The following is a 12,713-nucleotide window of genomic DNA, read 5'->3' as shown; positions in this document are numbered from 1 at the left end:
CATTTACATTAAGTCTTATGGAGAAATTGGATTCGCTTAATATCGTTTCGCTTAAAGTCGCATTTTTCAGGAACATAACTACAGCGTTAAGTGAGGAGTTCCTTTATTTTCCTTAATTTTCCATGCACTATGTATTTTGTTTTTAAATAGATTATATGGTTTTAATCTTGGACGAGTCTACTAAAATCGGCTTGTCCTCTTACCGTCCTTGTAGCATGCAGAATCGTAAATCACAGGTAGAACTAACCTTAGTCAAGTGAAAGATTATCCAAAAGGAATATTACAGCTTTTTATATTCATGCAAATTAGAAAACTCCTCCCTGAATTTTTTCTCTTTAGTAATGTGTGTATTACACACACACATAAGTGGCTCATACTGATTATATAAATCTCCTTATTCTTTTGTAAACTTTTTAAATAACTGATTGCATATACCAGAAGTGTATATATTCTGTCATCAGTACTGACTGTGCATGAGGAGAGATGAAACTTGCAAAATTACAGATGTCTTGCAATCAGAGTAAATATTTTTAGAAATAAATTTTCAATAAACAACTTACAAAATTGCAGCTAAGGACTTTTAAATGAGCGTCCTCAATTACTTACAGAAACAATCCAGCTTGAAACAGTCATAGAATGTGAATTCTCAATCGCTTGTTTTGCTTATCATGTCAAAAAATAAAAGTTGACATCTATTTTTCATGGATTATTTGTGCATAAACATAGTCTCACCATCTTTCTTCAGGGCAAGTCCGGAAAACCATGCAGTCATCGGGGCACCGATTCCGTGACATTGAGCACCATCCCCTCCTTGCTGAAAATGACAGCTATGATTCTTCTTCATCGGAAGCCGATATGGCAGACAGGGTTTGGTTCATCCGTGATGGCTGTGGCATGGTCTGTGCTGTCATGACGTGGTTTCTGGTTGTGTATGCAGACTTCGTAGTGACTTTTGTCATGTTGCTGCCTTCCAAAGACTTTTGGTACTCTGTGATCAATGGTGTTCTTTTTAACTGTTTGGCAGTGCTAGCTCTATCGTCTCACCTGAGAACTATGCTAACTGATCCTGTAAGTATATGATTATCACTTGAAATTGGTTTCAGAGTAACAGCCGTGTTAGTCTGTATTCGCAATTGGGTCATTCTCTCATGTTTAGTCAGTTGCAGAGAATAAGGTGAGCAACTGTGAGTTCTCTTTTATAGATAGGTAGGGTCTATCTCCTGCTGCTAGGATAATTCTTTTTGTTGCAAATCTTGAAATTGATTGAAGCAGAGGTTGGTCTCAATCTCCAGTCTTTTGTTCTTTTATGGTGTCATAAACAAGTCTTGAACTGAGTGAAAAACAAAGCAGAAACAGTTGAAAACTGCAAGGGAAAGGAAGACAAATGGGAAGTGTAGGGTCACTTGTTAAATATTTACTATTCAAGTCCATTACAGAAGATCATTAAAATGCCTATTTTGTTTTGTAACTTCGTTTGTTTCCTAGTTATATTATCAAATCTAGATAACTTTACAAAAGTTGTTTGATTCCAGGTGATGTGGTAAGAAAATCTTCTGCTTTTAATGAATAGAAAAGTTAAGGTTTTCAAAAGTATTTATGGCAGTCTTCAAAATCTGACTCATCGTTAAGACTTGTTGATATAAACTGATAGGCAATAACACTTACCAAAGTTTGTTGATCTGACAGTTAAAATGTGGAGTAAGTTGATCAATGTAGGGGGGGAACTTAGATAGGACTAGGGCTCACTTGGCATTATGGATATTTTTCTCTCAATAAATCTAAGGTTAAAACGTTATGAATATTTTATGTTGTTGAATAAGTTAATGAGATCAACAGAGATTAAATTATTGGTGTTTTAATAAGACTCAATGTAGCTTCACCTAGTTTTTAATAGGAAACAAACATTTGGAAAAATTAGCCATCACCTCCTGGAAATCTGTAAAGAGTATAATTCAGTTAAACTAAAAGCTTTCATCACAGTATGACTACTTAAAGTCGAGCTTCTTACAACTTTAAAATATATAGTTTGTATACAGAGTACATACAAAAATCTAAAATTACTTTGGAAATCTTGGTATGAAAACTAAATTAAGCAGTTACATCTTCACAATCTTTAAATGGTTTTGATGTAGTTAAGTGGCATTTACTGGTAAATAAGGCTGTTCCTTGCTACCGAAAATGTTTCTGCAAGGTAAAAATTACAAATTGCCACAGTTTTACTGCTACACAAAATTTGAATTAATATATGCAAATACATTTTAGAATACATTTCTGTCAACACGCATAGTAATAGCTTATGGCAGCCTAAATGGTGTATTTTCAACCATTGCTATAACAATGTACCTATTTCCAGATTAATAGCAGTTTTGCTTATAACTAGTTGTCTAAAATTATGTTCTTCAAATTCTGGGTTAACTCTTTTGTGGTGGAACTGGTGGCAAGTTAGCGTTTAGTATAAAATGTCATCCTTAGAAATAGTAGTGAACATCTTGCTATAAAAGCCTTGACACTGACATCTTAAAGGTGCCTCAGCTCTAGATTGAAGCCTATGGGATTTGCAGTGTCGTGGGAATATCTCACTGCTTAAATACTGGAGTGGACCACTTCATCCAGAAATGTTAAATTGAGATAATAATGCTCCTCGCCAGTCCAGGTCTTTGCAGCTTTTTATCAGTCATTATAGCAAGTATTCACTGCTCAGTTTTAAAACACACTTAATTTCCAAAGTTCTGTTAGTAAGCAAGCCCAGTCTACATAAAATTAAAGTTTTGAATTGGTATTGTAAACTGGATTGGATTGGATTTGTTACAGTTCATATACAAAAAGAGAGTATTTATTGGGCGGGGGTAGGACACACCTATCCAAGAAGTGATTTTGGCAATTCATTAAAGGGTGCTAGTGCCTGAGTAGTTCTGAGCCCACACCCAGTGATGAAAAATTCTTTCTTGAAGCCAATGAGGTGCATTTAAACAAGGCCTTCTTGAAGAACCAGTTAGTGTGTTTTACGGGTGTGTTAAGCACTGATTATTAAAAATACCTAAGACCTTGAGAGCCAAGACATTGTTTATAGACTAGGTATGTCTTAATCTGTTTCACTTAATGTACTTGCCATATTCCCCCCCCCACCCCCCCACCCTCCCAAAAGCTGTGTAATAGAAACTGTTGATTGTTAAATAAGAGTAAAGGAAAATTAGAATAAAGTCTCTCTCAAAATTCATAAGAAGTATAACATTACATTTGAAGACAAATAGATTTTATTACTTTATAACCATGAGAATTTAATCAAAAGTAAACGTGTTACAGTTTGAGATTATAAAAGTCATAATCTCTCCAATGTTTGTAACTGGAATCAAGTATCATTGTTTTTATTTGTGATTACTCGTTAATTCGGCAAAATGGCAAAGACATGAGATCAAGCACATTTTGATAGTTATGCTTATGAATGAATGAAATTAGTGGAAAAGAGGCAGAAGGTGTTTTTTTCTTTTTTTTCTTATAAATTTGAATCCCTCTAGAACTAACTAAATCATCTCTTAGGTTTTGGTCTTCAGTGTAATGTTAGTTCCATTTTGCCTAACTTGAAGGAGAATGGTCACGCTCATAAACAATGTTTGAGCAGCAGAGAGTTGTGGAGTCCTCTCTGCATTACTAGCTCCAACATCAACATGCCCCCTGATGGGCCAGTTAGCTCAAGTGTACCGAATCACTTAACTCGAGCTAGAGCTTTTTGTATGCAACAGGAGTCTGGTTAGGAGCAACAGTAAGGGCTGGTCTTTATTACGGGGACGGGAGATCAGTGCTGCTGCAATCAATGCAGCACGGGTCGATTTAATGGATCTAGTGGAAGACCCACTAAATTGACAGCAGAGCACTCTCCAGTCAACCCCGGTACACCACCTCTCCGAGAAGAGTAAGGTAAGTCGACCGGAGAGCGCCTACCATCAGTGCAGCACAGTGAAGACATCAGGGTAAGTCGACCTAAGCTACGTCGACTCCATTCACGTAGCTGGAGTAGTATAACATAAGTCGACTTACCCCAGTAGTGAAGGCAAGTGCTATGTTATACCTTGAGTTAATACTGCAGCGAAGAGAAGCCATAGAATGTGAAACACTGGGGCGTGGACATGGGTTGACAAAACATTCTGCTTCAGTGGAAATTACCTCCTAGTGAACAGGAGGGAAATACCCATTCCTGTGTTAAAGTCTGGCAGAGCTCAGTCTTCTCTCCAGAAGAGCTTCCTTAAATCATTTAAGTAACCTGGTCTTTTTGCTAGATTGTGTAAATGAGAATCACAAACATTGCAAAGTCTGATAATAACAGGCTCCAAATACAACTACTCTTTTCCTGATACTTCTCCACCATCACCCAGAAAATCAGCCTTGCATTACAGTGTTCTGAGTGTAAAAAAAGAAACAAACAAAAAAACAGGCAGCACATTCCCCATTTTAGAAAACTGGGGGGAGGGGATCCTAAGTGAATTTTTACCATGTAACACCTTTGCCCTTGTCACAGACACTCCCCACTTCCTTCATATAAACCCTTTTGGTTTCATTCTAGCAGTTTGACTAAACCCTTAAAGGCAAGACAATCCAAAGCAAAAGCTTTCAGACTGTTCTTGGTTCACTCTGGGCCTCTTAGGGCATGGCTACACTTGCAGATGTAGAGAGCTTTGAATTAAACCAGCCTTCGAAGAGTACAGTAGGGAAAGCGCTGCAGTCTGTTCACACTGACAGCTTCAAGCGCACTGGCATGGCCTCATTTGCAGCATTGGGAGCGGTGCATTATGGGCAGCTATCCCAGCATGCAAGTGACTGCAACGTGCTTTTCAAATGGGGGGTGGGGTGGAGTGTGACAGGGAGTGTGTTGTGTGTATTTGGGGGGAGAGAGAGTGGGTTTTGGGGGGGCTGAGAACGTGTCAGCATGCTGTCTTGTAAGTTCAGACAGCAGCAGACCCCTTCCCCCCCCCCACCCCCCGCCCGTTTCCCTCTCTCACACACAGCATTTCACACTAATGGTTGCTTTGTCTCAGAGCAGATAAGCAGCCGGCTATCAAAAATGGAGCTTTGAAAGGGCATTTCCACATTCCTGCAGCGATTCAAAAACAATGAGAAGAGTGGCCACTTGCCTTAAGGCGATTATGGGACGTTTCCGGAGGCTGATCAGAGTGCAGTAATGCAACACCTTGTTCACGCTGACACCCGGGCGTTTCAGCCAAGGCGCAACAAGCGTTAATCTTCACACAGAGGCGGAGTACCAGGAGCGCTCTGGCTGTGGAGTCAGAGCGCTCTACGTGCCTTGCCAGTGTGGACAGGTAGTGAGCTAGGGCGTCCAGGGCTGCATTAATGCGCTCTAACTCACAAGTGTAGCCCAAGCCCTTAGTAACATCAATAGCTGATTGCCCTAGCTTTTGGGCCTCGGAATAGTTAACCTACTTTATATACCTGAAAGGAGGCATGTCCCTTTCCTGATTTGCTCACTTACAAGAAATCTTTTCAACTTTAAGCAAAGATGCTGACTGCCGTTTTGACATTTGTAGGGAAAGATCATGGATTCTATCCAAGTTTGTGGTAGTTCAGTTGAAACTGAACTGGCACTAATGGGTCGTGGCGTCTCTGGAAGACGCTCAGCCTTATGTTAGGCTTGTTTTGAGCAAACTGATTTTGGAAATTGTGCTGAGTGCAGTTTCCTATAGGAGGAAAATAATGTCTGTACTAAAATGGGCTTAGTGTGAAAAACATTTTATATTCAATACACTCCATGTTAATGTTGACTAGTCAAACCTGTTCAAATCTGCTGTTAAAAAGGTGACTTTAAAAAGTGGTATCTTTCCTAATTTAAGATGATTTCTTCTCTCCCTCCATTTTAAATATTTAGGGGGCTGTACCAAAAGGAAATGCCACTAAAGAATACATGGAGAGTTTGCAGCTGAAACCTGGGGAAGTGATCTACAAATGTCCAAAATGCTGTAGTATCAAACCAGAACGTGCACATCATTGCAGGTATACCGTTATTTTCTTTAAAATGAACCTTCATGAAGGTATTTGAAAATGAAATTCTAAAAAAAGTATAAAGTAACTAATGAACATGGTCTGCAGGTTCCTTACTTTGATTTAATGAAAGTTTTGCAGACTTTGTACTACAGAACTGTGTGTATATTTGTCTATCAAATAGATCTAAAAACTTGAGGTGAGGCAGGGAAGAAAGGAATAAGCCTAAAAGTTTTAAAGGATTTCATTGCTATTCAGTAAATTTTGTTGTAGAGCAGAAAGTGTTTCCTCTTATCATTTACTCCTTTAGCTAAAAATTTAAAAAAAACAAACAAAACAAAACAAACTTGAATCTTTTATATACTTGTCTTACTTTGTTCTGGTTACAAGAGTCATTTTAAATTAAGAAATTCATTACAAGTACATTTGAAATGGTCACCTCAATGTTTGCTCTTCCTGAAACTTCTGAAGAGGTCTGTTCAAAATGACACATTCCTGAGCATGTAGATTGACTATTTGGTTGTTTTTTTCCAGTAAGCAGCATGCATAAACAAGTTTGTTAAACCAATTAAATATTCTTCAGTTCATTGGAGACTGTTCTGAGTAATGAAAGACGTGATTATGATGATCATGGATTAGGATGTTGCATAAAGTATAGTAAAAAGTATAGTAAATCTATCTTCTTTAAATTCACTCTGTTCCTGTTAGCTACATAGAGACAGACATATTTAAGTTCATCTTTCTAGTGGTTGAACATTATGGGTGCATCTAAAATGCCTTCAAGCTAAGTGACTTGTAAATATTTGTATACTGTGTATGCATGTTTATATACACAGCTACATGTGTGTAATGTTTGAGTAGTAGCTGTGTTAGTCTGTATCAGCAAAAAAACCGAGGAGTACTTGTGGCACTTAGAGACTAACAGATGTTTTTAATAGCACCTCTCTAACGCATATCCAGCTCTGTAATATATTGACAGTTTCTGCTCACCTAAAGGATGAGAATGGACTTTTGTTGGAACTCTAAAATGCAAATCATTATGGGAAATGACTGTAAAAAAAATCTGCAGTTGATACAAATTGTCTGTTTTGTCACTCTAGTTGTGGCAAGGTTATGGTTGAGAAGTCACTTCCATTATAAAGTGTCTGTCTTGGAGCTCAGATCTTGTTCTTATCTTAGATGTGAATTTTGGCTTTGTATGTGGAGTGGGGAGGAAAAGTTCCATGTAAATATGTAATCATTGTTAAATTATCTAACCGCGAGAGGGGGAGAGTCTCTTCAGTTGAGACTTCATACTTGTTCTTTATACACAGTATTCCAATGCCTTTTGTTTTTAAACCTAACAAGGACTTGGCCTGTAAGGAATGGTGCTTGTGAGGATCAGAGCCTTTGATGATTTCAATTTTAAGTGTTTTCTTTAAGCAATATGATTGTATTGTTTTCATAAGATTGCAATTTTACTTTCCTGCACTTTGGCAAGCTCAGGTCAGATGTTACAGATAGACACAGGCATTGTCTAGTCATGAGACAGTAGAACAGGAGCCAAGAAGTGCATCTCCTAGCCTCGTTCCTGGAAATCTGTCTCCCAAGTTCCTCTGTAACTGGCTCTTTATTTGACTTAATCTCTGCCTTAGCCTACCTATTAAATAGATTGTAATGGTAAAGCACTTTTTAGACCTTCGATTGAAAGGTAATGATTCGGTCACTATTCATGACTACTTTGGTGTCTCAAGGAGCAAGATTTGAGTCTTTTTTTTCCATCCAGAAAATGTTATGGAAATGCTATGATAGCATTAAGATTGACAATTTAATTGCACAGATCAGGAAAGCAACTTTCACAGCATCCATAGCTTGGAGTGGATATGTATGTGTAGGTTAACACTATATAGGAATGGAAAATGCTCTTGTTAAAAAGGCCAAGCAATCTTTCTTTTGGGAATCATAACTGAGATTATAATCACATAATAGAGAAAAGTTTCTAAAATTGCATTATTTTTCTAAATTCAAGTCTTTTACTGGGTGTTACTTTGGTTGCTTCCTTGGGATGGTTTTAAAATAAACCTATCAAACATCCATTGTTTCTATTAATCTGTCTGAATATGTTTATTCATAATACACCAGAACTATTCATTTATTACTGTTGAAGTTGAAGGGATTTAATTTCTTTGCATATTCCACAAGAAAATCTGTAACTGTACAAGCTCACCTCATTAAATTAGGAAAATGAAAGAGATTTATTACTTAGATGGTCAGTTAGGGGAAAGACAGCAACAAATGTAGCAACTGTTTTATCTTGCATGTAGAATGTAGAGATTTTGATTGGATTCTTTTGCAACTAACTTTAAGAGAAATGTTGGTTGATAGCCCTTAGGTACTAGATGGTCTAACAAAGAGACATGGTGAGAGATTTCTTGGAACTGTTGCCAGAAATGTCCAACAGAACTCTGTCCACATATCTATTCAAGTGATACCATCATAGGACCTAATCACATCAGCCACGCTATCAGGGACTCATTCACCTGCACATCTACCAATGTGATATATGTCATCATGTGCCAGCAATGCCCTCTGCCATGTATATAGGCCAAACCGGACAATCTCTACTCAAAAGAATAAATGGACACAAATCTGACATCAGGAATCATAACTGAATGCATCCGATGAAGTGAGCTGTAGCTCACGAAAGCTTATGCTCAAATAAATTTGTTAGTCTCTAAGGTGCCACAAGTACTCCTTTTCTTTTTGCGGATACAGACTAACACAGCTGCCACTCTGAAACCATTCAAAAACCAGTTGGAGAACACTTCAGCCTCTCTGGTCACTCTGTAACAGACTTAAAGGTGGCAATTTTGCAAAAGAAAAGCGTCAGAAACAGACTCCAAAAAGAAACTGCTGAACTGGAATTAATTTGCAAACTAGATACTATTAACTTGGGCTTGAATAGAATGGCTGGGTCATTACACAAATTGAATCTATTTCTCCATGTTAAGTATCCTCACACCTTTTGTCAGCTGTCTGAAATGGGCCATCTTGATTATCACTACAGGTTTTTTTTTCTCCTGCTCATAATAGCTCATCTTAATTAATTAGTCTCTTAGAGCTGGTATGGCAACTTCCACCTTTTCGTGTTCTCTGTATGTGTATATATATCTTCTTACTATATGTTCCATTCTATGCATCTGATGAAGTGGGCTGTAGCCCATGAAAGCTTATGCTCAAATAAATTTGTTAGTCTCTAAGGTGCCGCAGGTTTCAGAGTAACAATCGTGTTAGTCTGTATTCGCAAAAAGAAAAGGAGTACTTGTGGCACCTTAGAGACTAACCAATTTATTTGAGCATAAGCTTTCGTGAGCTACAGCTCACTTCATCGGATCTGATGAAGTGAGCTGTAGCTCACGAAAGCTTATGCTCAGATAAATTGGTTAGTCTCTAAGGTGCCACGAGTACTCCTTTTCTTCAAGGTGCCGCAAGTACTCCTGTTCTTTTTTACCCAAAAAAAAAAAAAAAAGGCAGATATAATTTGAAGGCATGCGTTGAACAGCCTATTGATACTAATCCAGCCGTGGATAAAGATGATACTACATCTGAATGTATGTTATATATCCTATGCTACTCCTGACTGAATCTTTTGTAATTTTAATGATATAGTTAGATTTTATTTCTGAGAAATGAGAGGGAATTGACATTTACAAATGAAGTTTAGACTGTTCTCTGAAGCATTTTGACTGTGCACACGTTCAGTATATTTGATGGAGCTGTGTGGGTAGTAAAACAGCTGTGAAAATTTCTGGAGACATTGAAAATCTCCCTTCTTGCAGATATTAGGTCAACTTTTCTATATTCCTAACCAGATTTACAGTTTGGATATCTGTACGATGAACTAGGTACTTTCTGCCAAATATTGCTTTTGGCTGTTCTTTTACCTTGAATCTGGAGAGGATTGAAGCTCTACTTATATGGTGTACTCATAGCTACATAGTTATTAAAAAAAAAATAAAAAATACACATGATTGGATGTACACACTTATCCTTTTTGGAGCATGTCAATATTCATTTTAGTGGATATGAAACAAGTCTTTTGTATAAAGTCATTTACTCTCAGAAGTCTTGGCATAAATTTTTTTGAAAAAAACATTGCTCTAAATTGGTAAACCACAACAAACAAAACTAGTTAAGACCTTTGCTTTTTTCCCTTCAGCTTTCATTAAATTCTGCTTATTAATTTTTGGCTGAGACACACTACATGTTCTTTCCTACAGTGAAATTTAAGATCTTTTTTAAAAAAAATATTAAATAAAAAGTGCCCATTTCTTTCTCTTCTCCCTCCTCCCCCCAAGTATTTGCAAGCGATGTATTCGAAAGATGGATCATCACTGCCCCTGGGTGAATAATTGTGTAGGAGAGAAAAACCAGAGATTTTTTGTGCTGTTTACGGTAAGTACAAATTACCAACAAATTGTTCTAAATATGAAAATTGACTATAGGTAACAATTTTTCACACACTTACCCCAGGATTAAATTGCTCGCTATTTAGCCATACTTTTATTCTTGGGGGAATTCTGCATCAAAAAATTAAAAATGTTGTGTACAATATTTTAAAATTCTGCATAGTTTATTTTTCAAAATAACACAATATAATCAAGCTAGTTTCAGTTATTTTGAAATGAATTAACAAGTATGTCTCTAACAATATAGACAACAAAAAAGATTCTGGAAGTGTTTTTTGACAAATAGATTCCTTACTAGGCATATTAATACAGAATTTTGAATAATCATTCATATAAACTACAGTACATAACCATATTTTCCACACCCTCAGAAGCAGTGCAGAGGCTCGAAGGAGAGGGAAGTAATTGCTGGGAAAAAGCCTGGGAATGAACCTGGAGGGTTGTTGGGTGTGGGTCGGAGAAATATGGAACAGTTTTGTGTGGGGGTTTTGGAGGGCAGGGGGGATTGTTAGGGAGTCGGGGATCCTCCCCCATGCAGACTCTGGCTGACCCCTAGCCTCTCCCAGTCAGGCACATCTACCCCTGTGCCTGTGTCCCTGCACCACCACTCAACCCCTCCTCCCCCCCGGACCCCATGTGTCCCTGCATCCCCACTCCCAATTATCCCCTGTTCCAGTCTGTTTCCTAATGCCCCTCTAAATCCCACTCTGTATCCCATGGCGCCTCACCTGGCCCCCGCAGGCAGGGCTCTGTGAGGAACCCAGCTTCTGCTCTCTCCCTGTCAGCTGCTGACCACTAGGCAGCTGCCTCTGTTCTCGTGCCACAGCAGCCCCTGGTGGGCAAAAGGCATAACTGCAGAGCCTCTCCAGCAGAATGTATTTTCTGCCCAGAAAAATCTGTGGGACATATGTATTCTGTGCAGGCACCGTGGTGAAGAATTCCCCCAGGAATACATACCGTGGATGTGCAGCATTATACCATTTCACTGTTTGCAGTATATTGTTCTATTACACAACACAGTATGTTACTAGTTTTTAAAGTTCGCAACGTGACATAATTATATGCCTGGGGGCAGGACTTGGATCAGGCTGATATAATATGCTGGTACCTCGTTCAAGCTGTGATCTTGTTCTGCAGAATCTCAATTTTCATTTAAAAAACAATCTGTTTAGGGTGGCAAAGAAAATCTCGAACGTGAACTGATTGTGATAGCTACATGAATCTGCAGTAAGCCTTGAACAGTGGCTCTGAGATGCCTGGTGGTGATTTTAAATGTCATTGTTAACAATTTAATTCCTCATGTAAGAAAGGAGAGGGAGCATACCTACGTCTGAACAATTTACAGGAGTGACTTCTTTTGGTGCTACAAGTGAGTGTTGTTTAGGAGAGGTCACTTCTTTCCTTCACTAAAGAAGGAGCCTGGTAGAGCCTAGTTGGGAATCGGAGCCCCACTGAGGGGGACATAAGTCCAAGGAATTGAAGCAACCATATTTGAGCATCTGCACAACAGGCTGAATGGCAACTCACATGGGCAGACCTTGGATGAGTACCACTGCCCTTCTCCTTCCCCTAATTTCTCCCCTGCCTTGGAGAGGGTATTAGTAGATATTAGCCATGCTTGTTTTAATCGGGTGTTTGAGTCAAGTGTTTCAATAACTTAAAATCCATTAGTTCTTCTTCGAGTGCTTGCTAATGTCAATTCCACATTAGGTGTGTGTGCGCCGTGTGCACCATTGCTGGAGATTTTTCCCTCAGTTGTATTTATCGGGCCAGCTTTAGTGCCCTCTGGACCCACGCGTTTATGCGCCGGTATAGGGGCGCCACCAACACCGCATCCTCCTCAGTTCCTTCTTACTGCTCAAGACAGTTTCTGGAACAACTCTCTTGCTTTGGCAAGGCATTCTCCTCAGTGGTTTCTGCCTCTGTTTCTTGGTTTGTCTTAAGTATAGTTGTAGTGTATATATTGTAAATAGCATTAGTGCAAATAGTTAGAACCCCAGTCTCCTTATCGTCAAGGGGCTCTCTTCGCCGCTGGGCCAGGCATGCCTGGTCCACGGGTTTCAAACCTGGTGCCTCTTGTGGCAAGCCTGTGCCCATGAGCAACCTATACTCCAGTTGTCTGAAGCGTTTGGGAGAATGTCCAGTCTCCTGTCCGCCACCGGTGTCCAGACTCTCTGCATCGAATGGAGGCTGAGAAGGTACCGCTCCACCATGTTCACTTCAGGAGGGTTCTTCATCTGAATCTGAGGTAGAACCATACGTCCAGCCTAAGGGCCA

The 12,713-nt window shown here is 38.9% G+C and overlaps 1 protein-coding gene across 2 annotated transcripts in view; it reads left to right on the top strand.

Moving 5' to 3' along the window:
- ZDHHC7 (zinc finger DHHC-type palmitoyltransferase 7) overlaps positions 1-12,713 on the top strand; it is a 40,068-nt gene that overhangs the window by 15,847 nt on the left and 11,508 nt on the right. For both annotated transcript variants that reach the window (XM_037877369.2, XM_043525984.1), the window contains 3 exons: positions 746-1,068; positions 5,876-6,000; positions 10,326-10,422. In XM_037877369.2, the coding sequence (XP_037733297.1) occupies positions 763-1,068; positions 5,876-6,000; positions 10,326-10,422 (528 nt within the window). In that variant the 5' untranslated portion in view covers positions 746-762. The remainder of the gene's footprint in view (positions 1-745; positions 1,069-5,875; positions 6,001-10,325; positions 10,423-12,713) is intronic.

Source organism: Chelonia mydas, chromosome 12 (assembly GCF_015237465.2).
Source record: "Chelonia mydas isolate rCheMyd1 chromosome 12, rCheMyd1.pri.v2, whole genome shotgun sequence".
NCBI classification, from domain to species: domain Eukaryota; kingdom Metazoa; phylum Chordata; order Testudines; family Cheloniidae; genus Chelonia; species Chelonia mydas.
Note: the sequence above shows the minus strand (reverse complement) of the source record. Positions and strands in the feature narration are given on the sequence as shown.